The 25,558-nt window shown below is 42.8% G+C and overlaps 1 protein-coding gene across 13 annotated transcripts in view; it reads right to left on the bottom strand.

The window, feature by feature from the left end:
• The window catches only part of ulk4 (unc-51 like kinase 4), a 655,266-nt gene that overhangs the window by 114,243 nt on the left and 515,465 nt on the right, over positions 1-25,558 (bottom strand). For 10 of the 13 annotated variants that reach the window (XR_011348088.1, XM_069908808.1, XM_069908845.1 and 7 more), the window contains one exon: positions 13-118. The exons of 1 other annotated variant lie outside the window; for it this stretch is intronic. Coding sequence is in view for 11 of the 12 variants with exons in the window: in XM_069908808.1 (XP_069764909.1) it covers positions 13-118 (106 nt within the window). In the remaining variant the exon portion in view is untranslated. Of the gene's footprint in view, positions 1-5; positions 119-21,428; positions 21,561-25,558 lie in introns of those variants that run through there. 2 more of the 13 variants (XM_069908860.1, XM_069908874.1) reach the window with 2 other exon arrangements.

The raw sequence follows: 25,558 nt of genomic DNA, 5'->3' as shown, positions 1-25,558 counted from the left end.
CTCACAGCATACCTTGTTTGCAAAGCATTTTCATGTAGACATCTTTAGAGGCTATCAGGTTGCTGAACAAGGACAACACACTCTGCATGACCGGACCAAGAAGGTTGTCCTGGTGCTCCTGTGAAGGAAAGAGTAGAAGTTGGAAATGCAACCCAAGTAGCAAACAGGTTCACAGCAACAGAACAAAGCCTGCCTGTGGTACCACAATAAACAAGAGAGGCCAGGTTCAACAGGATCACTGGTCAAATACACTTGCCAAGCAGCAGTTAACTATGTTTGCAGATGGCACATCTATCTAGTAATTGCTGCCACCTACAATGGGAACCCCTTCCCCTCTCCACTTTCTCTCCAGGTCTCCCTTGTCCACTCATCCCTTCTCACCAATCGCCCCCTTGATAGCTTCCCTTGTGACTACAGGAAATGCTATACATGCACCCACACCTCTTCCCTCACCACCATTCAAGGCCCCAAACATTTCTTCCAAGTGAAACAAAATTTCACTTGTGAATCTGCAGATTCAACAGCAAGAATCTGACTGCTTCAACAGCAAGGATCTCCCAATGGCCAATTATTTTAATTCCACATCACAAAGTGCACATTTGTGCATTGAAAAAATGATCTTGCAGGGCTTGTTTCAACTCAGAAGCAGATGCAGAGTTTGAAGGACAATTGTATGAGGCATGAGTAAAACAGGAAAGTCTGCTAGGCACCATGATTGAATGCTAGAGAAATTCAGCAGGTCAAACAGTGTTCTTTATCCAGAAAAGATAAAGATCATAACCAATGTTTCAGACTTGAGTCCTTCATCAAGGTATGGAGCAAAATGTAGGCAGGCACCCAAGTTTACAGCTATGGATCCTTGGGCCATTGAAACCTGTACAGGCCAACTGGGTTGCATTGCAAGAGGGCTACGAGTAAGTCACATACATCTGGGCTGGTTTGCAGATGAAGAGAGTTTAAACTACTCGGTGGGAAGATAGGAACATTACAACATTTTAAGAACAGAGACAAGACTGAATTCAGTCGATAAGGATGATCAGTGAACAAATCTAAATGATCTCTTAGCTCTCTGCTTTTTTAGCATGCTACATTATAGTATTACCAGCTACAATACACTGATACACTAGGGCTGCCCTGATGCACTCTTCAGCATTGAGTTGACCTTGTGACTGGATTGTAATAGGAATAAGGGATATTCTTGACCAGAAGATTACCAATTGCTTTGCTAAACATTTCTACTGCCTAGATATGAGGTGCAATATCTGTGTAAAAAACACACAGAAATGCTGGAGGAACTCAGTCGGTCTCACAGCATCCATAGGCGGTAAAGATATATTACTGACGTTTCAGGCTTGAGCCCTTCTTCAAGGTATAAGCAAAAGCAGGCAGTCATCTTAATTAAAGACCAGAGATTAGGGGGAAGAATGGGAGGGGGAGAAGTCTAGAGACCAACAGTCAAAACCTGTTAATGGGATGTGATAAGATTGATTTTAGTTCTGTGAAAGGTGACAGAGAGAAAAGGGGAGACAGAGAAAATTAGAGGAAACAGGAAAGGGTGGAAGAGGGGGGAGGTTGTTAACAGGAACCAGAGATAATGTGCGACTCTGCTTAGTGAAACATGATTGCTGTTTTCTATAACCTGTGGAGGGGCATTGTCTCCACAAGGATGTATGGTGAATAATTCTAGAAATGTTATTTGGATAGATGCCACATAGAGGATGAGGCCAAGTACAAGTTGTTAAAAAGATGATCTAAACTTGGAGAAGGTAAGTCATCAGGACTGGGAACGATGCATTCTCAGATTTTTGAGGAGGAAATCACACAGGCTTTGTCCATTTGGGACATTTAAAAGACTCTTAGATAGGCAGATGACTGTAAGAAAGATAGAGGGACCTGGGCTGTGAGGTTAAAAAGTGGAAAATAGGTTTATAGGGGTTGGCACAACATGTGGGCTAAATGCTTGTACTGTGCTGTACTGTTCTACATTCCATAACCTTTCAACATTCTTTGGTGCCAGAACAGAAAAAGTTACTACCCTGTTCTAAAACAAGACTAAAGATAAATTCTTTAACATAGGCTGTTCAGTTTAAACTCAATGCTGGAAGAACACAGGAGAAAAAGAATGGTGAACATTTTAGGCCAAAGTGGGGACCAATGAACCTTCATCAATTCCCATTTTAACCCAGGTTATGGGTTGATCTTGGACAGGATTAATAGTCATATGGAACAAAATGGAAAGCCAGCATGTTCAGGGACAATCATAAAAACACAGAAATGCTGGAGGAACTCAGCCAGTCCCGCAATGTCCATAGAAGGTAAAGATATATTATCGACTTCAGTCTGAGTCTGAGAAAGGGCTAAGTGAAAACTGCAATCACAGCATCTGCAGACTTTAGTTTTACTCTCTCAGGGACAATCATGCTCAACTAGTTGGACACAATGCTTTGATGAGATCACAGGTAAGATTGATAAACATAAATGCCATTGACTTCTCGAAGGCTTTTATTGATAAATTAACATTTTATATTTAGAAATACAGAATGGTAACAGGCCTTTCTGGCCCATGAGCCTGTGCTTCCCAATTACACCCAATTAATCTTCAACCCCTACATGTTTTGAAGGGAGGAAACTGGAGCGCATGGAGGTAACCCATGTAGACACGGGGAAAATGTACCAAACTGTTACAGACAGCACAGGATTTGAACTCTTGTCACTGGCGCTATAACAAAGTTGCGCTAACTGCTATGCTAACCACGCACCCACATGGAAAAAAAAAGGATAGCATGGCTACACATATGGCTTTGTGAGAGACAACAACAGACATGGTGAATCTTTTTTCTGGAAGGTGAATAGCAATGTTCCTGGGAGTCATATTTAAGGTCTTTACATTATTTGATCTAAAATAATGATCCAGGCAGTGACGGTCACAATTTCTAAACTTGCAGATGATCCAAAACTTGGAAGTATTGTGAACTGCAAAAAGGATAATGTCACAGAATTATACAGCATAGAAACAGGCCCTTTGGCCCACAACCTCCATGCCAACCTTCCAGTATGAACAATACATATCTTATTTACCAGCATTTGGCCTATTGCTTTCTGTGCCTTGGAGATTCAAATGCTTCCCCATCTACTTTTGAAATGCTGTGAAAGAGTTACATTCTCAGGCAGAATGTTCCAGAATGCCATCATTCTTCTTCCCTGCAACCATGTCTCCTGAATAAACCCCACAACGGTGCTCTGATGCTGCCTTTGCTGGGTATTAATTGTTCTCTCTCATTGTTAACTCCATACTCAGTAACTATACTCTTATCCTTCTACTTTGCACAGCTGTATGAACTGACATGCCAGACTGCTCACAGAAGAACTTTTCTCACTGTATCTGAATTCTGTTGTTCCTCAACTCAAACCAATACATTCTTGTTTTATACCATTCCGTAATGGGAAGAATGTTTGCACATTGCATCCTACAATCTTGTATTTATAAGACCATTAGACATAGGAGCAGAAATAGTCCATTCACCCCATTGAGTGTGCCCCACTATTTAGTCATGAGCTGATCCATTTTCCCACTTAGCCTGCCCTTTTTCCCATAACCTTTGATGGCCTGGCTAATCAATAACGTATCAATCTCTGCCTTAAATACACCTAATAACCTAGCCTTCACAACTGCCTGTGGCAACAAATTCCACAGATTCACCATCCTCTAGACCAGGGGTGTCAAACTCAAATTCACGGAGGGCCAAAATTAAAAACTTGGACTAAGTCGAGGGCCGAACTAAATATTTATTGAAAATTTTTAACATCTGCATGTTTTCTCTTCTTTCAACATATGTAATGTTAAACTTTTTCTTATTAAAATAAATGTTTAATAATAGTTTTGGATAAACTCTTTCATTGTCATTGTCATTGGCCCATTTCCTTTAGCGTTCTGAAACCGTGCACATGACGAGTCAATGAGGGATGATTAAAGCAGTGGTCTTCAAACTTTTTCTTTCCACCCACAGACCACCTTAAGCAATCCCTTACTAATCACAGAGCACCAATGGCACAGGGACGCGAGTGGAAAGAAAAAGGTTGAGAACTGTTGTATTGTGGTAACTCCACATCTGATTAGGTTAATTGTTAGGCAAGTGGTCAGAGAAGGACCCCCCCCCCCACCCCAAGAAAGGCTTAAATCACAGGAACAAAATAAGCTTCCGTCTCACTGCTCCTAATCTTACACACAGTCCTGATGTGGAATGTGGGGTCGCAGCTCCACGTTCACCCGAGTTCAGGTGCTGTCTGTGTGGAGTTTGTACGCTCTCCCCTTGTCTTGGACCAACAGGTCGGTCGCCTGACGAAGGCACCTGAACCCCCCGTTGAAACGCCGGCGTCCGGGGCGGTGGAGGAATTGGCTGAGAAGAGCGTGTTGCTCCCACCCCCCTCCCATGGTTGGAGAGGGATTAAACTGTGATCTCACGGCGCCGGGCTCGTCTCCAACAAAAGGAGCGGGAGGCAGGGTCCACCGCGCACGGAGCGAGGGGGAAGGCATCGCCAACGAGACGTTCGGTCCGGCGTCGCCGCTGAAGCGCAGACCCAGCGAGGATGGTCCCCAACTGCAGCCGCGTCTGTGTGTCCAGGAGCCGGGCGGGCTGAGTGCGGCGCTCCGATCCCCGGGATTCGGGACTCTGAGATCCCTCCACACCTCTGGCGTCTTCATTTTCACCTTCAGTGTGCATGCGCTATACTGGCGCGGCGGCCAGCGGGCCAACTCTAATATATATTTAATATGATCTTGCTGGCCAAATATAATTATATCGTGGGCCAAATTTGGCCTGCGGGCCAGAGTTTGACATGTGTGCTCTAAATGAAGAAATTCCTCCTCATCTCTGTTGTAAGTGGACGCTTGAAGATGTGCCCTCTTGTCCTAAACTTACCCACCATGGGAAACGAACTTTCGACATCTACTCTGTCCACACCTTTAAACAAGTAAGATCACCTGGCTTTGCTCCTTCTTCCTTCAGCAGACAGAGCCCAAAAAGAGAGGCTCCAGAGATCAAGACAGCTAGAAGGTGGTAACAGAAGGCTGAAGAACATTTGCAGGACTTCCTCGAGTCAGTGGATTGGGTGTTCGAGGACTCATCTGAGGATCTGAATGATTACATCAGGGCTGTCACAGATTTTATCAAAACAGCTGTGGACAAGTGTGGCCCAACCAATTCTTTCAGTGTTTTCCCCAACTAGAGGTCCTGGATGAACAATGAAATCCTGAAAGCGATGAGAGCCAGATCACAGGCATTTAAGTCCAGAGATCTATATCAATACAGAAGAAGCAGGAATAACCTACGAAAAGCCATCTCCCAGGTGAAGTGGAGATTCCAGATGAAAATGGAAACAATGAAGGACACCTGACAGCTGTGGCAGGGTTTAAATGATACAACCTGCTGCAAAACCAAATCCAGTGCAGTAGCAGATGGCAAAGCTTCACTCCCAGATAAACTCAATGCCTGATTTGACCACAGTACTAGGGAAGAACCACTCCTCCACACCCCCACTTTCCTGTGCTTTTGAGGATCTTTCCACCGGATGGTCAACCTATGTGGTTGAATTCCCCAGAGACTAGATGGAAGTTCCTCCAAGAAAAACTTGCTTTACCACCAACCTGAATCTATTGATTTGGCTGTTGGTCTGTTATAATTAATAAGCTGATTCTGCTAAAGAGGTCAAATTGCATTGTTGCTCTGTGCAGGTTTAAATTGAGCTGTTTGATTACATATAACTTTTTTCTTTCTTTTTTTGACATACATAATTCTTTCTCTTCCTTTTCTCCTTTCCCTTCCTTAATGTAATTTACAATTAAAGTGATTTGTGGATGTTAGTTGATATATACATTGTCTTGTGTATTTTGTGTTGAAAAGTAGAATTTTTTAACTAGATATCTTTCGTCTATTATAAACTGTTTAAACCCATTTTTTTCTTTTTTAAACTGACTTGTATTTTGTAAATTTTGTTACTTTAGAATGGCGGAAAATTCTTCTACTTTTAAAATTTTAAGATAGCTGTGGTTATAATTTCAATATTTATGAACACTAGTTTGAAAATTGTTTAACTTTTGTGTTCAACGTGCTCAATTCAAGGCCACACACTGGCTGACTGCCGAAATCTAAAGCACACTGCTTTTGACCTTGTAACTAGCTATTTCCAAGCAGCGGAACAGTCAGGAAAGTGGGCAAAGTTGCAGTTTTATTTCAGATTATAAAATGCATTTTTTTAACCCTTACAGGTACAGATTGATATCTGAATAGACAGGTGTATCAAACATTATAGGATAAGGCTGGGAGTTGGACTGAGTGGCAGAATGCATCGGCTAGTGTTAGAAGGGCAGAGCAGATTTGACAAGCCGAATGGCCTACTATTCTTATATTTTATGGTTTTACATTGAAAAAGGTCCTGTTTATGTATGTACAAAATATTGAATTTTAAAATACAAATACAGCAAACAACCATTTAACTAGATTATTTTATTCTTTAAATTTATAGTCATATTAAAAGGGAAGAATACTCTTCTATATTTTTTCCTTGTGCTGTGAGTGTCAGAATTTAGTATAATTTTGGAGACTCTCCAGTTTGAGACCGGGGATTAGATTAGGTGTAGGAGAGTATGTAGGTCCATGTGGAACTGCTCAGCAGTGGGTGGAGGGTGGGGGCTTTGCTAGATTAGATTTATTGTTTCTGGGCAGCTGTGAGAGTTCATTCTTAAACATAAATCTGTTCCATATTTTGATCTTTGCCATTTTTTGGGATCCTCTCCCGAATGTGGTCTACGCAGGCACAGAAATCTTTATTTTTACATTTTTGAATAAACCTTTAAATGGATGTTAAAATTATAACTTTGTTTCTTTGAATGTTAATGGCTTGAACCATCCAATTAAATGAGAAAAGATTAATTAATAAAAAAATATTTAAAATGTTTCAAGCCGAAATTTTCTTTGTGCAAGAAATGCACATTCGCAAAGAGGATGAAAATTGTTTATTAAAGTTCTGGAGAGGTTTGTAGTTTTGTTCTCTGTCTACAGTTTACAGCTCTTCAGCGCTTGACGTCCTGCTTTGCGGAAACTGCCAAAATGTTTGGCCTGGAAGTCAGCCTGAAGAAAACTGAGGTCCTCCATCAGCCAGCTCCCCACCATGATTACCAGCCCCCCCACATCTCCATCGGGCACACAAAACTCAAAACGGTCAACCAGTTTACCTATCTCGACTGCACCATTTCATCAGATGCAAGGATCGACAATGAGATAGACAACAGACTCGCCAAGGCAAATAGCGCCTTTGGAAGACTACACAAAAGAGTCTGGAAAAACAACCAACTGAAAAACCTCACAAAGATAAGCGTATACAGAGCCGTTGTCATACCCACACTCCTGTTCGGCTCCGAATCTTGGGTCCTCTACCGGCACCACCTACGGCTCCTAGAACGCTTCCACCAGCATTGTCTCCGCTCCATCCTCAACATCCATTGGAGCGCTTACATCCCTAACGTCGAAGTACTCGAGATGGCAGAGGTCGACAGCATCGAGTCCACGCTGCTGAAGATCCAGCTGCGCTGGATGGGTCACGTCTCCAGAATGGAGGACCATCGCCTTCCCAAGATCGTGTTATATGGCGAGCTCTCCACTGGCCACCGTGACAGAGGTGCACCAAAGAAAAGGTACAAGGACTGCCTAAAGAAATCTCTTGGTGCCTGCCACATTGACCACCGCCAGTGGGCTGATATCGCCTCAAACCGTGCATCTTGGCGCCTCACAGTTTGGCGGGCAGCAACCTCCTTTGAAGAAGACCGCAGAGCCTACCTCACTGACAAAAGGCAAAGGAGGAAAAACCCAACACCCAACCCCAACCAACCAATTTTCCCCTGCAACCGCTGCAATCGTGTCTGCCTGTCCCGCATCGGACTTGTCAGCCACAAACGAGCCTGCAGCTGACGTGGACTTTTTACCCCCTTCATAAATCTTCGTCCGTGAAGCCAAGCCAAAGAACAAAGAGAAGAACAGTTTACAGTTAAAGGTGTATCAATCTTTATTGACTCTAAAGTTCCCTTTGTGTATTTTAAAATGATTATGGATTCTATAGATATATTATTAATAGTTACGGGCAAATTGAATAATGAAAAAGTCACCTTGGTTAAAATATATATGCTCCTATTGTTGATGATCTGGATTTTTAAAAGAAGGTTTTTGCTTCTTTACCAAATCTAAATGAATATATACTGATTATGGGTGGAGATGTCAATTGTTTTCTTAATCCTCTAATCAGATATTTCCTAATACCTCTAATCAAATTCTTCCTAATAGATTTGATACTTTTATTAACTCTTTTCTGGTTGATTATGGATTAGTTGATATATGGAGGCTTTTACATCCTAAGGACAAAGACTTCTCTTTTTTTCTCATGTTTATCATAGTTATTCTAGAATTGATTATTTCTTTATTGATACTTATCTGGTCCTCTTGGTAATGGACTGTGTATATTATGTAATTGCTGTTACCAATCATGCACCCTTAAAATTCTCTTTTAAATTTTATGATGTTATTCCCGGAGATCAGAAGTGGCAGTTCAATTTGACTACTTAAAGTTGAGACGTTTGTAGACTTTATTAAGGAAAAAAACCTCTCATTTTTAAAACAAACTCATCTGAGGGAATGTCGAGCCTAACTGTTTGGGATCAATTTAATGCATATCTGCGAGGACAAATAATTTCTTATTCAGTAGGGTTAAGGAAACGTACAAAAGAACAGTTGTTATTAATGAATTAAAAAATCAAATAAATTGATAGAGAGTACTCGAGGAAACATAATATCGGCCTCTACAAGGAAAGAGTCAAACCCCAAATGCAATATCATTTATTATTAACATATCCTATTGAGGGACAGTTGTTTAAATCAAAAAGCCAGTTTTATGTAATGGAGATAAATCAGGTAAATTATTAGCAGGACAATTAAAGGCAGCTCTGGCTAAAAGACAGATTCCTAAGATTCGTAAAGGAGATGGCAATATTGTTTACAATCTGATTAAATTAATAAGGCATTTTAGGTTTTCTATTCTGATTTATATAAATCTTAATTTCATGGTAATATCATAACTATGGATAGATTCCTGCTATGATTGAATATCCCTAAAATTTCTTCTAATTATCAACTTTTATTTGAAGATCCAATATCAGAAATAGAACATTTTAAATCTGTTTTCTCTCTTCAATCTGGTAATGCTCCAGGCCTGGATGGTTATACAGTTGAGTTTTTAAAAATGATTTGCTAACATACTAATGCCTCAGTTGTGTAAGGTGTTTAATGGTTCTGTATCTCTTGGAACTTTGCCAGGGACATTTGATGAAGCATCAATTTTGTTAATTCCTAAGAAAGTTAGTTTGTGCTTCCTATGGACCAATACCGTTGTTGAACGTTATAACCATATAACCATTTACGGAGCGGAAACAGGCCATGTTGGCCTTTCAAGTCCGCACCGGTTCACTGATTTTGTGCGCCATCTTCAGGCATTGGCGATTTTAAGTGTAGTGTATCTTTGAGAATTTTAACATCTATCCATAGGTACTCTGTACTTTGGATGTGAAATCTCATATTAAAATATTCAAAAACATTGGCTGTGTGGGAGAAGCCAGTGAGTGGCTGTGGACTGATTCCAAAATTCTTTCTAAGATTTTAGCTTTTAGATTGGAAAATATTCTTCCTCAGATAATTTCTACAGACCAAACAGGAATTATAAAGAATCAAACAAGATTTATAAATAATCATTATTCACATTTTAATATCCATAGGTTAATAAATATTATTTATTCTCCATTGACTATAATTCCAGAATGTACAGAATTAATAGATGAAAAAAAGGTTTTTGATAGAGTGGAATGGAAATATCTGTTCGAAGTTTTGGAAAGATTCAATTTCGGTCCTGGTTTTATTTCATGGATTAATTTGATCTATCATGCTCCTGTTGCCACTGTAATTACAAATAATCAATAATCTTTTTTTAATCTGTTTTGAGACACGAGAGAGGATTGTCCATTAGGTCCTTTATTATTTAACCTAGCCTTGAAACCTTTAGTGATAGCAATTTGTGACTCAGTGATATTCAGGGTATTAACAGTGGAGATGTAATTCACACACTATCTTTATACACAAATGATTTTTTAGTATATATTTCAGATCTTTCTTTGCTTTTCCAATTCAGTATTTTTTCAGGATATATATTGAATCTCCACAAAAGTGAAATTTTTCCAATGAATTTGCATGAACCTATCTATAAGCATATACATTTTAGAGTGGTTGAAGAACATTTTACATATTTTGGGGTTAAGATCATGAAAATATTTAAATATTTATACAAATTTAATTTTCTCCCTTTATGAAACAAACACTTTTTAGATGGTCTCCATTGGCCATAACTTTAAATGGTCATATAAATGACATCAAGGTGATAATTTAACCCAAATTTTTGTATATATTTCAAGGAGTTTCCATTGTTATTCCTAAATCATTTTTTGATAATATTGACTTTAAAATTTCCTCATATATGGAATAATAAGAATGCAAGGTTGAGTAAATTTCATACGCAGAACTTAAAGAAAGATGGTGGTATGACTTCCCCTAATCTTAAATTTTATTATTGGGCAGTTAATATTTGATATATTATTTTCTGGCTATGTTATTCTGACAAACCAGAATGCACTCATTGGACAGATTTGGATTTGAAATATGTACAGAGGTTTTCATTAGCTTCCTCTTTGGGAGCTGCTCTTCCTTTTACAATTCTAAGATTAGTATAAGTATCTTCAATCCAATACATTGTAGCAGCTGCTACACACAGAAAACACCACTAGACTCGGTGGGGTTTCCAGTAGACTGTTTATTTAAATTTCGCGTGAGTCCCTTTAAGGCCTGGGGCACGAGCTGTGGCCTAAGCCATGAGGCAGTGAGCAAGCCCTGACGGCACCAGCTTCTGCAGCTGCCCTGCCAGTGTGGCGGTACAAATGGGGCTGGTTCCCTCCGCTTGGGTGGCCGGCCCCTCCATTTGGGTTGTGCCGTCTTTATGGGCTGGTTTAAGTCCACGTGTGCCGGCTTTAGCCAGTTGACTGTGAAAAGTTCCTCCCTGCCCCCAATGTCCAGAGTAAAGGCCTTTCCCGATCACTGGAGGACTTTGTACAGGCTCTCGTACAGGCGCTGCAGGGGGGCCAGGTGTGGGCCGTGCCAGATGAACACAAACTCTGCTGAGTCCAGCTCTTTGGGGTCATTCGCCGGATGCTTGCTGTGGTAGGTTGGCGGTGGGGGTGTTAACAAGGCAAGCTTGCTGCGGAGGTCCGTGAGTAGCATCAGGGTCTCACCTCCCCGCTCGGCATCTGCTTCAAGAAACTCCCCTGGTAGCAACAGCTGTGCACCCTAGACGAGCTCTGCGGACGAAACTTGGAGGCCTTCCTTTGGAGCCGTTCGAATGCCAAGCAGGATCCATGGCAGCTCGTCTGCCCAGTTAGGTCCTCTCAGCCGCGCCATGAGGGCTGCCTTGAGGTGTCGGTGGAAATGTTCTGCGAGTCTATTCGCTTGGGGATGATAGGCTGTTTTGTGATGGAGCTGGCTCCCCAAGCAGTTCGCCTGGTGCACCCAAAGGGCGGAGGTGAACTGAGCACCCCTGTCGCTGGTAATGTGGGCTGGGATGCCGAAACATGCGACCCAGTTCATGAGCAGGGCTCTGGCGCAGGATTCGGCTGAAGTGTCCTTGAAGGGGATGGCTTTCAGCCACCTCGTCTTCCGATCGACCACGGTCAGGAGGCAGCGGGTGTTCCTGGACACCAGTAGGGGACACACTACGTCAACGTGGATATGGTCAAACCTGCTGGTCGGCAGGTCAAAGCACTGAACTTTGGATGCTTGGCAATGCATGCAGTTCCTTGCCATCTGGGCCACTTGTTTCTTTAACATGTGTCAAATGAAGTGTTCTGCCACCATGCACACTGTCGTCTTGACTGAGGGGTGAGTCAGGTTGTGGATCACTCAGAATGCATCCTGCCTCCACTGTGGGGGGACTATCGGTCGCGATGAGCCGGTTGAGATATTGGACAGGACTGTGTGGTGGCTGCCCAGCAGCTTCAGGTCCTCGAGACGCAGGCCGGTGATGGTGGTTCGGAGGGCCTGCGTCTCTTCGTCATTTCTCTGGGCCTGAACTAATTGGGCGTAGTTCAGGCTGAGGGAAAAGTTGTGGATGGTCGGTCTGGAAAGCACGTTGGCATCAACATTGTCCTTCCCCGCCTGGTGTTGGATGTTGGTGGTGAACTCCGAGTTATGGGAAAGGTGTCATTGCTGGCAGGCTGACCAGGCAAGGGCCTGAGCAAGCGGCTTGTGGTCTGTGAAGGTGGTGAACGGTCTGCCCTCCAGGAAGTAGTGGAAGTGCCTGATCGCGAGGTACAAGGCCAGGAATTCTCGGTCGAATGCGCTGTACTTCAACTCGGGTAGTCGGAGGTGCCAGCTGAAGGGGGCGCCACTGCCCGTTGACCTCTTGCTTTAGGACTCCCCTGATGGCAGTGGCAGGCGCGTCCACGGAGAGTGCTGTGTGGGCGTCAGTTCAGGGGTGACACTTGCAAGGGTGACCTTGGTCTGGGTATAGGCTGTCTCGACCTCTTTCGGCCTCTTGAGTGTCTTTTGTTTAGAGGCGATCAGGGCGAACAGTGGGCGCATTATACATGTGGCCCTGGGATGAAACGGTGGTAGAAATTGACCATCCCGGTGAACTCATGCAGGCCTTTGAGGGTGTCCTGCCTGGGGAACTGTTCTATGGCCCTGATTTTGTCCTGTGACGGTGCTGCCCCATCACGGTGATGGTATGGTCCAAAAACTGTAGCGACTCTTTCCCGAACTGAGATTTGGCCACGTTGATGGTGAGGCCCAATTCAGCCAGGCAGGCGAAAAGTGTGCGGAGGTGGGTCTTGTGCTTGTTGTGATATCGACTGGCGATGAGGATGTCGTCAAGATAGATGAACACGACGTCCAAGTCTCTGCCCACTGCATCCATGAGCCACTGGAATGTTTGGGCTGTGTTATTCAGGCCAAAAGGCATCCAAAGGAATTCGAAAAAGCTGAACGGGGTGATGATGGTGGTTTTGACAATATCATTGGGGTGTACGGGGATCTGGTAGTAGCCCCAGACTAAGTTGACCTTGGAGAACATCTTGGTGCCGTGCAGGTTGGCCGTGAAGTCCTGGATGTGGGGGATGGGGTAGCAGTCGCGTCATTGAGTCGGCGGTAGTCCCCATATGGACGCCAATCCCCAAAGGTCTTGGGGACCATGTGTAGGGGAGATGTCCAGGGGCTGTTCGACCTGCGGACTATGTCAAGCTCCTGGAAGTGGGAGAATTCCTCTTTCACCAACTGTAGCTTCTCCGGTGGCAGTCGTCTGGTCTTGGCAATGTGGTGGCGGAAGCCATGCTAGGTCATGGTGGTGGTAAACTGTGGCCGTAAGATGGTGGGGAAGTCTTTGAGGATACGGGAGTACTTGTCCTTGGGCGTGCAGATCAGTTGTTATCCCTGACCTCTGCGCATTGGACGGCTCAAGACGGAGGGTCTGAAAGGTATGGGCATGTACGAGCCTCTTGCCCTTCAAGTTGACCAGCAGGCTGTGTGCCCGAAGGAAGTCGGTTCCTAACAGCGCAGTTCTCATGGTGTCCAGTAGGAACTTCCAACAGTATTTCTCCTGCTCGAGGCATACCTGAACAGTCTGTGAGCCAAAGGTCTTAATATTGGTACTGTTCGCTGTCCACAGGGTCAGGCCTTGTGCTCTCGTTCAGGCCTCAAGAGTGGTCGGGGTCAGCATGCTCAACTCTGCAGGAAATGCAGGATTCTGGTCTTGCCCACCATGTGTAGGAGGCTGTTTGTGTGGCCAGCCATCGCAGCCATCAGCGGCAGGTGGCCTGGTTGTTTCCCTGGTACGAGCAGGGTTGGCAGCATTTGCGGGCTTGTGCTCCCCAGTGTTGGAGATAGAAGCATCAGGTTGACTGGTGCTCTTCCGTTTTTTGTCTGGGAGCAGGCTGTGGTTGGCTGGGTGCATGGCAGGCGACCTGGTTCACGGTGGATTTGTTCTCTCTCTTTGTCTGCCACAGCATATCAGCATAGGCTGTTGATCTTCCTGGGGTCTGAGAAGTCCTTGTCCGCTAGCATGAGCTGGATGTCCTCCGGCATTTGTTTGAGGAAGGCTTGCTCAAACATCAGGCAAGGTTTGTGATCTTCTGCCTGTGCGAGCATCTCATCTATCAACACGGACAGGGCTCTGTCCCCCAGGCCATTGAGGTGCATCAGCCTGGCTGCACACTGCCAATGGGAAAGCCTGAAGTTGCTGAGGAGGAGGGTTTTGAGGGTGGTGTACTTGCCCTCCTCAGGAGGATCGTGGATCAGGTCGTCCACTCTGGCAGCCATTTCTTCATCGAGGACACTCACCACGTGGTAACGCATTGTGGAGTCCGAGGTGATCTGACAGAGTCGAAACTGTGCATCCGCCTGCTTGAACCACGTACATGGCCGGTGGGTCCAGAAGGGAGGGAGCTTCACTGAGACGGCGCTGATTGCTGAAGAGTCCATGATTGGAGAGCAGATATCATCTGGGCTCATCAGGGTCACCAATGTAGTGGCTGCTACACACAAAAAACACCACTAGACTTGGTAGGGTTTCCAGTAGAACTGTTTATTTGAATTTTGCGCATGCCCCTTTAAGGCCAACGGGTGTTCCGCCCCGCACAGCGGTGACGTCATCAAGTGGCCCGGGGCGCAAGCTGTGGGCTAAGCCACGAGGCAGTGAGCAAGCCCTGACAGCACCATCTTCTGTTGCTGCTCCACCAGAACGGTGGTATAAACGGGGCCGGGTCGCTCACAGAGATGTGCGCTGCCTCAACGTAAACATACATTACGGATTTAGTTTCAATTTTGCAAATGTTTTGATTTAAAAATGTTAGCTTATCTAGTAATATTTATCTTAACTAGTTTTTCTTATCGTCTATAATGGATCAAGCCTTTTTTTTCGAAAAGCAAAGGAATTGTCTATTTTTAGGATTTGTTTATAAGATGGATGTTTAATGTCTTTTGATATAATATCTAACAAATATAACATACCTAAGTCACATTATTTTAGATGGACATTTTTGAATAAGATATTACTTACCTTTCCTTTATCATGTCAACCTGATTTGGTTGATACTCTTTTTAATTTTTTCTATTTTGTTGTTTCTTTTTTGTTTATTTTGGTAGGTTAGATGGAGTTTTAATAATTTAAGGAGAAAGGGATAATATTGTTCAATATGTTATAATGTTGTACATTGATTTATCTATTGCAATATAGTGCTGTTTCTGTTTTTACTATTCGATTCTGCATTCTTTTCATGTATAATATGCTTCATAAAAAGATTGAAAAAGAAAGGATACACTTTATCAACTACAGTTCAGCATTCAACACTATTATCACCTCAAAACTGATCAGCAAACTCCAAAACCCGGGCCTCAATACCCCACTGTGTAATTGGGTCTTGGATTTCCTCACCTCAAGACTGCAATCAGTGAGGATTGATAAGAGAACATCTCATCACAGTCTCCATCAGTATCGGAGAGCCACAGGACTGCGTTCTTAGCTCTCTGCTCCACTCACTTTACACCTACAACTGTGTAGCTTGGTACGACAATAACTCCATCTACAAATTAGCTGACGATACCACGGTAGTGGGTGGTATACAAAAAGGCAACGAGTTAGTATACAGAAGGGAGATTGAAAACTTGGCTGAATGGTGCACTAAACAACAAGATGTTTTAGCGGAACTTCTTCACTCAGAGGGTGATGAGAGTATGAAATGAGCAGAGGTGGTGGAATATGGGTTCGATTTCAACACATAAGGGAAGATTAATGGAAATCTTCATGGACCTCACTGCAGCAGTCCATCATTCCGTAGGGTTTAAGACTGCCTGTACCCAAGTGGATGACAATAACGGGCCTCAATGACAACCATCCTGTGGTATTGACCTCCTCCATTATGAAATGCTTTGAATGTCTGGTGATGGAACACGTCAAAGCACACCTCCTAGAGATGCTGGACCCAGTTCAATTAGCCTCTCGAAGAAACCATTCCACAGACAATGCTATAGCCTTATTTCTTCATTCCTTCCTGACCCACTGGAGTACGCTGCCTCATTTCCAAGGCTGATGTTCATTGACGTCAGCTGAGTGTTTAATATGATCATTCCCCAGCAACTGTTGGAGAAGCTGTCCTCACTGGGACTCAACGCCCCTCTCTGTAGCTGGATCCTGGACTTTCTAATGTAAACACCATAGCTTGTCCAAGTCGGTAGCAGAATGTCGAGCACTGTCATGCTGAGACCTGGTGCACTTAAAGCCATGTGCTCAGCCCACTCCTGTTCACGCTACTGACCAATGACTGCATCGCCAGATCCAGGTCCAACATCAAATTTGCAGATGACACAATGGTATTTGGCCTCATCAGCAACAACGTTGGGTCGCACTATAGAGAAGAGGTAGTAAATGTTGTGATAGTAACAACATGTGTCTCAACATGGACAAGACGAATGAGATGATCATAGACTTCAGGCAAACAAAGAATGACCACCCCCCACTACAGATCAATAATTCTGTAATAGAGGGAGTGGAGAGCACCAAGTTCCTTGGAATTCAGTTAACTTGTGGACACTCAACATCTCCTCACTTGTCAAGAAGGAAAAACAGAAACTGCAGTTCCTGAGAAGACTAAACCGGGCAAGGCTAGTGACCAGCATTATGTCAACCTTTTATAGGAACTGTATCGAGTGTGCCCTGGTTTGCTGCATCACAGAGTGGTATGTTTGCTGCATAGAAATGGTTCGGAGGTCAATCTATAGGACCATAAGAGAGGCAGCGAGAATCAATGGAGCCTCCCCCACCCACATCGACATAATCCATTGGGATCAATTTCTGAAGAGGGCACGCAAAATAATTGAGGATTCCTTCCACCCTGCACATAGCATCTTTCAGCTGCTCCCATTGAAGAAAAGATATCAGAGACAGTATGAGGAGTATCAGAGACAGAGAGGAGTTTCAAAGGCAGCGCCACCAGGCCGAGGAACAGCTTCTTCCCACAGGCAGTGAGGTTGCTGAACGACCAAAAGAACTGCTCGCACTAACCATCTGAGACTCCTATATTCATGAAACAAAACTATTTATTTATTTATTTATTTGTATAGATGAAATACTTGTGCTGCATATGTATTGTTTGTTTGTGTGTGTGTTATGTTTGATTGCGTGTCTGAACACTGTTCCATCGAGCTGTACCTGTACAATCAGATGACAATAAACTTGACTTGACTTGAAAATAGAAGACTTCAAACCTGGAACCTAACTATGACTGTTCAATTAGTTCCTGATGTCTGAACACAGCTGATGAACTATACAAAGGATATAATTTCCTAGGAGATGACAAAGTATTTGTTCAATTGCTTCATTTCTGGCATTGTTTGGGGAGGTATGGAGAGTGATTGCTTAATGAAGAAAAAATAAAATGATCTTCAACTTATTATAGAGAGTTATGGAGAGTGAGAGGTAAGCTCATTCATGCATTTTAAAGAAGTTAAATAAGAAAGTATGTAGATGCTGTGGTCAAGTCCAACACGTAAAGGTGCTAGAGAAACTCAGCAAGTTATTGATAGGAAGTAAAGGGAGAAGGATGTTTGGTTACCTTTTACTTCCCATGGATGCTGTGTGACCTGCTTGCTGACTTTCTCTTGCACATTTGGGTATTGCAGATTTTTAAAGGAATCAATATTTACAAGGTGTCATCTCAGGCCAGTGAACCTGGAACCAGGAGACATTGTGTCAGGGTATCAGGAGATGAAGAGAAACTTACTCTGAAGGTTGTTAACCTTTGGAAATCACAATCCTACAGAGACAAGATGGCAGCTCTGCCAGATCTGCAGTAATGACAGCGCAGCTGCTGGTGCAGACCTGGGAGAGCAGAGAGCGGAGACAAAGTGTTGCTCTGCAGGTCTAACTGCCTGGGCCTGATCCCGGTGACTCCATACAGGCTTGAAAAGGCCCATTAAAGAAGCTAATGGTGTTTTGTTTTAAAATCCCAGAACCACAGGGTCTGTGCCCAAGATGGCAGTGACCACAAAGGGTTGCAGATTCCTGGGTTGCATACCCCAGGGGAAGCAGCGGACTGGAGCAGGACACCAGAAATTCCTGTTGAGAAAGAGAAGGAGAGGAGATGACCCTACAGAATGGTGAACTCAATGACTCTGAAGGGAATCTCTTTTGCTTTGCTTTCTCTCTTCCCGTAAGGGGCGCCTGTCAAAACTAATGGCGACTGATTGCCTTATGGCAGGCAGAAGGCAATTTTATGTAATATTACATGCTCTGTACAATAAAGGAATCTTAAATATGAATCATTAAGTACATTTGATACCAAGATGGATATTGACCACCAAGGGAATTAGAAAATGTGGGGACTGAATGGGAAGATAGACCACTGACTATGGACTAAAGAAGCTAAGTGGGTCTCCAAATACTCCCATTCCTAATTCTCTTGCAGACAGTATTTATCATTCTATGCAATACATTGTGACTTCACTTGTAATACTCTGTGCCAGCCAACATTCATTCGGCATGCAATTCAAAATATAATTTCTTCCAGTGTCTATTTATGGCCTACATCAAAATTATTCATTTTGTGTCAGCAATAAAATATTTGACAATGCAGGGTTGATTTGTTAAGCTGGAAACACTGATGTGAGATGAACACAAAGAGAGGTTCCGTGCAACCTAATTAAACCTGAAATTACCATCTTCTCCTTGTTTGTGTGCAGGTTTCATTTACTCATTAAAATGTACGGCTTGCATTCGGTACTATGGCTCTCATTGTGCACGACTGAATAGCTAATACACTGAACTTTAAATTTTTTAAAGGCACTAAACCAAAATGAGAAAGTAGTGTTGGTAATGCAAAATGTTAACAGCACAGAAGCAGTCCATTTCACCCCATCCTTCCTGATCTCACTCCAACAACCTCGTTCTCCCTTGCTTGCATTGAACTGCTTCCTGAATGGACTTGTCCTCTTTCCTTGGCAGGACTGATAATTCCAGGTTTATGGATCAATTGAGGAGGCCAGTGAGAGATCCGCAGATGGGGCAGCAGAGGACGCAGACAGCTGGTGTGTAATGGAACAGGACAGTGGGTAATGTGGAAGACAGCACAAGTCCATTCTGGCTAATCACCAGCAAAGTGAAAAGTGGCATCCACAATGCAATCACGTGGTACATAGTAATGAATGACCTGTTCAATTCTATCCAGTCAGAACCATTGGCTCCCTTATTCCATTGTAGCTGCAGTCCAAATTTGAAGCAAAGAGCTGAATTCCACAGCTGATGTGAGGATAGCCTCAAGACTGCATGTGGCCAGACATGGCATAAAGGAACTCTAGCAATGTCAAAGGGTATCACAGGGCCCAGACTCCACATACACAACCCATCGAGGTAGGTTGTTGTACCTGTTGGAGATCCATCAGCTCAACCCAGGTCATCACTGGAGAGGTCCTCAAAGCAGTATCCCAAGCCCAAGAGCACAGCTGCCTCATCAATGATCTTCCTACTATCGTAAGGTCAGAAGTGGGGATGCCTGAGGAATTTCTCTGCAAATAAGAATGCGTACAGGAGGGAGATAGATCAGCTAGCTGAGTGGTGTCACAACAACCACCTTGCTCACAATGTTAGCAAAACCAAGGAGCTGATTGTGTTCTTCAGGATGGGGAAATCAGGAGAACACAAACCAGTCCTTATCGAGGGGTCAGCGGTGGAAATGGTTAAGAAACTTTAAATTCCTGGGGGTGTGACATCCCTGAAGATTGATCCTGAGGTCTTCATATCAATTCAGTCACAAAGAAGGCTTGCCAGTGGCTATGTTTCGTGAGGAGATTTGGTATGTCATCAAAGATTCTTGCAAATTTCTACAGTTATACCATGGCGAGCATTCTGACTGGTGCATCACTATCTGGTATGGAGGTGCTAATGCACAAGACAGGAAAAGAGTACAGAGAATTTACAATAACATCATGAGCATTAGTCTTCATTCCATTCAGGACACCCACAAGAGGTGATGTCTTAAGAAAACAGCCTCTATCCTCAAGGACCCTCATCACCCAGGCCGTGCCCTCTTCTCACTGCTACTATTGGGAAGGAGGTACAGGAGCCTGAAGGCGAACGCCCAGTGGCACAAGGACAGCTACTTTCCCTCTGCCATTAAATTTCTAAATGGACAATGAACCACAGATGCTACCTCACTTTCTCTTATTTTTGGACTAATTTATTTATTTTGAAATGTAATCTATAGGAATATTTGCACTGTAATGACTTCATGGCATGTTCATAACAATAAATTCTGATTTTTAATCTTTAGGAAACAAACTCAATTCTTGCTGGTATGCAACAAGACATGGACAACCTTCAGGTACAGAGTGGCAAGTGGCAGATAATACTTGTTCAACCCCAGTGTCTTGTAGCCATGATCACTGACAAAGGTAGCAGAGAGGACAGCAGAGAAGCAATGGGATAACATGTACTCACACACACTTGACTTCAGTATCATCAGCGCACTGGAGGTCCCATTGCCGAAAAATCCATCTGGATCAACATCATCAATGCAGCTGCTACAAGGTCAAGGAAGAGGCTGGGTATCCTGCAGCAAATAGTCCAAGAACCTTAAAACATGGATCAGGCCCTTCAGCCCACCTTGTCCATGCTGACCATGTTGGCATATTGGGCCAGTATTTGGCCTTCCCTGTCTATATATCTGTCCAATTTGACCTGAGGCCTGAACTATTATGAATTGAAATGAACTCACCACCCTAATGTTTTACAACCACTGGGAAAGCACAAGTCAGGAGAGTGAATAAAACTCTCCCTTTGCCTGGGGCGTGTGTAGCTCCAATCATTCTCCAAAAGCTGGACAACATTGAAGAAAATCAGACCTCGAATGGCTCCCCATCTATTGCCCACTCACTCCCTCCACAAGATGCCTGGAACTATTCACCAAGACGATTCCAATGCTACCTACCAAACTCAAAGACTGCACTATCGAGGACAAGGGCTTCAAGGACATGGAAGCGCTACCACCATCATCACCAGTAAGTTTAAATAGATGGTACATATTTTTACAAGGAAACTACAAGAACATCCTTGAATTATTTAGTAACAGAAAATGCTGGAACACTCGCTGGGGCTGTGATTCCGTGTAAAAAAGAATATTATTTTTATGTTCCAGGTCGGAAAGCCTTGGTCAGAACTGGTCCCTTGCAGATCCTGGCTCAGTCCCATCATACCCTTACCTTCATGAATTCTGACCCCAGCACAATGTTGGTCTTATCCTCCACACCCATTCCCTCATCTGCCACAACCTGTCAGCTTGGGTGAAGTAGTTCCACCGGAATTCTCCCCAGAGCTTGTCACAAACGTTTGCGTTTATTGCCTCTTCTCCTATTTCGCATTCACAAAGAAATGCTTTCAACCTACCAGAGAAATATATTAATTGGATTAAAGCATTATATAAAGGACCATTGGCGAAGGTGACAGTAAATGGATATGTATCGAACCAATTTAAATTAAGCAAGTCAACTAGGCAGGGATGTCCACTATCTCCCTCATTGTTCGTTTTAGCTATAGAACCCTTGGCAGAACTGATAAGAACAGAAAATAAAATAAAAGGGATAAAAATAAAAGAGAAGGAATATAAAATCAGTCTATTTGCAGATGATATCATAGTATACTTAACAGAACCAGAAATATCAATAAAAGAATTACATAAGAAATTGAAGGAATATGGAGAAATATCAGGATACAAGATCAACGCAAATAAAAGTGAAGCGATGCCAATGAATAAGGCGGATTTCACAAAGTTTAAGAAAGAATCACCATTTAAATGGCAAACACAAGCAATCCGATACCTAGGTATTAGACTAGATAATAATCTAGGCCATCTATACAAATTAAGTTATCAGCCATTAATGAAGAAATTACAAGAGGACTTAGAACATTGGAAAGATTTACCACTAACACTGATAGGAAGGGTAAATTGCATTAAAATGAATATCTTCCCAAGGATACAATACCTATTCCAATCGTTACCAATTCCCTTAACAGAGAAATTCTTCAATGAGCTAAAGAAAATAATAAGGAAATTCTTATGGAAAGGGGGGAAATCGAGGATAGAGCTAGATAAATTAACAGAATGGTACAAACAATGGGGCTTACAGCTACCAAACTTTAATAATTATTATAGAGCAGCACAATTAAGGTATCTATCAGATTTTTTTATCAAACAAGGGAAAAACCAGATTGGACCAGGTTAGAGCTAGATAAAATAGGGGAGAAGGTCCCTGACATATACTTTATAAGTGGGATGAAAAACTGGTGCAACACAGAAGTTCACCACTACTGCACCATCTGCTCAACATTTGGAAGAAGATTCACGTAGAAAGTAAAACAACAAATTACCAACTACCAAAATTACTATTGATGCAAAATCAACTAATTCCTTTCACAATAGATAATCTTTCCTTTAGAGAATGGGAGAGAAAAGGGATCAAAATAATAGAAAATTGTTTTTTTGGGAAATAAGTTATTATCTTTTGAACAAATGAAGTACAAATATGGAATAACTCACAGTACAATGTTTGCATACCACCAACTGAAAACCTACTTAAAGGACAAACTGGGAAGCAGGCTGAGGTTACCAGAAGGAAGCAGCTTTGAATATGTGATTACAGACACAATGATAATTAAAAGATTTATAACAAACATGTACATCAAGCTGCAAGAGAAAGAGAATGATGAAATAAGCTATAAACCCAAACAAAAGTGGGAATAAGATCTAAACATAAAGATAAAAAATTAAAAATAGGAAAAGTTATGCTCTGGAACTATGAGAAATACAATAAACATGAGGTTACGCATGATACAATATAATTGGTTACACAGGTTATATATCACGCCCAAAAGTTAAATAAATGGGACCAAACAGTATCAGATAGATGTTTTCGCTGAAAGAAGTAAACAGGAACAACAGTATATGCAATTTGGGCATGATAGAAAGTGGAAAAGTTTTGAGAAGATCTAAATCAGGTATTAAATAAAATCACGAAAAGCAACATACCAAAAAAATCCAGAGATCTTTCTTTTAAGTAAAATAAGAAGTAAAGAATTTGGCCTCAAATTGGATGAAGCACAAAAAAGATTTATAATGTGTAGAGCTTGTCGAAAGAACCAAAGACTTGTTGATCCAAACAAAGGCTTTTATTAGCAAAAGACAGGAGCTCTTCACAGGTGGCCGACCAGTCCGGAATGATCCGACCTGGCTAGGGACACAACCCTTTAAGGCCCAGACAGTAGGTTTGGCTAAGCTCTTAGCCAATCGCTGTAAGCACAGTCATTACATACTCTAGATACTGTAACTATATACATTGGTGATAGGTCTGTACTATCACATTATGATAGCCTTAGCTGTAGCAAAAAAATGTATAATGTCAACCTGGAAATCAGAAGAGAGCCTAAGAGTACAGCAATGTTACATAGAAATGAATAAATGTATTCCATTGGAAAAAATAACATAATTTAAAAAATAATGTCACAGTATTCGAACAAATTTGGGAACTGTACATGGAACACAACAGAGGGCATACCACGGACCTTCACCCCCTAAAATGATAGAATGAGAAGAAGACGAAATGAACTGACACAGTGTGTAAAAGCAGATGACACAATTTTCTTGTTTATTTTCATTGTGTGATGACATTGTTTAATAGGTTTATTGTATTGTATATGTTGAACGTTTAGTGTGTTGGGAGGGGGGTGGGAAGGAGGGGGAACAAGGGGAGAAAATGACACTGTGTATATTCAAGAGGGAAATGTTTGTGTGTATTTTGGTTAATATGGTTCATAATGTGAAAAATAAAAAAATTAAAAAAAACAAAGAAATGCCTTTTTAATATCCAATATCCAATTGGTCAGATTTTGGAAGGGGAAAAGCAGCTCACCTCACCTAAGAGAGCGCCTGGAGGCAGACACTTAATTAATTAGAGGCGCTCTGGCAGGCGCTGCTGTGATTGATCGAGAGGCCACCTCAATGAGGTCACAGAGAGGTGGCCTCTCAGCATCACCCACTGTGCACACAACAAGAGTGCCACTAATTCCTTAACTAACTGGCTGCATTGACTCAGGCTCCGAGTGCTCTGAGTGAGCTGCTTTAAAAATTCAACCCCCACCAGCCGTCCGGCACCCATTCCCCAATCATCTGCCTTCCTCAGTTCCTCCCACCACCAAACTATTAGATTTTTAAGATCCAATTTTTATTGGAGAGATGTTAAAAATTTAATAGTTTGGTGGTTGGGAAAATGGAGGATTGGGGGAGGTCCTGATGAGCATCACATGATCCGGGCTGGCAGCTGAGGCACCAAACTACTAGTGCTACTTCTGGGATAGGTTACATAGGTAGTTTGGTGCTTGCTTCCAGCCAGGGTCATATGTCATGGTCGAACGACTCGAGGGGGCCCGGGCTCCTAAACTCCTCCTTGTTATATTCCAGTATATGCCCGATGCCCCCGCCCCAACAATAAGTCACTCACACTTCCATAAACCAAATGAACACCTCAACACCATCTAAATAATCTGGGCAGCAAAGAAACAGCATGATGTGACTGAGTTGTGATGAATAATAATATGGAATAGAAGGTCCGTTATAATTGATTCATATAACTTGTCTTCATAATATTTTATTATACATGTTATGAACAACATTAAAGTCGCGCGCTTTTTGTAAAAAGCACGCCGCGAAAGTCTGAGCCTGAAGCCTACGATGCCTGCCTCCTGCTGCAGAGTTCAGTCATCATGCATGCATTTGCAAACTACTATCGGGAAAAAGGCACCCCACTACCACCCCAACCCATCCCCTCCTCATGCACCCCTTTCCACTCTAAGTTATTGCCACCTGGGGTATTGACAGTGTAAGCAGCATGGATAAGAGAACTATGTTGGAAGGTGCTCCACTGTTGGATTCTGGACGAGCTGGTGGAGGGAGGATCTTTCTCTGCGTCAGATGTATTTAGATCAGTGGATCTCAACCTTTATTTTTCCACTCACATACCACCTTAAATAATTCCTTGCTAACCACAGAGAATCTATTCTTTAACAATAGGATGTCACAGGTGCTCTGTGGTAAGTAAGGGATTATTTAAGGTGGTATGAGAGTGGAAAAATGTTGAGATCCATTGAGTTAGGTAAACTCTTGAAATGACTTGGAAAACCATACAGTGCAGAAAGTAGTCTTCCGACAGCTCGGACATGGCAGGCCAAAGGGTCTTCCCTGAGCCGCGGTTTGTGTTGAGGATCCTCTGCACTTCCACTGGCAGCTGGGGTGGGAGTTGGTTACTCTCTGGGGTCAGAGGTTCTTGGCTCATCATGGTGGATCAGTGAGGTGTGGATCAAGTTGAACGTCTGATGGGTGGGCAGGGAG

The sequence above is a fragment of the Narcine bancroftii genome, chromosome 1 (assembly GCF_036971445.1).
Source record: "Narcine bancroftii isolate sNarBan1 chromosome 1, sNarBan1.hap1, whole genome shotgun sequence".
Lineage (NCBI taxonomy): Eukaryota > Metazoa > Chordata > Chondrichthyes > Torpediniformes > Narcinidae > Narcine > Narcine bancroftii.
Note: the sequence above shows the minus strand (reverse complement) of the source record. Positions and strands in the feature narration are given on the sequence as shown.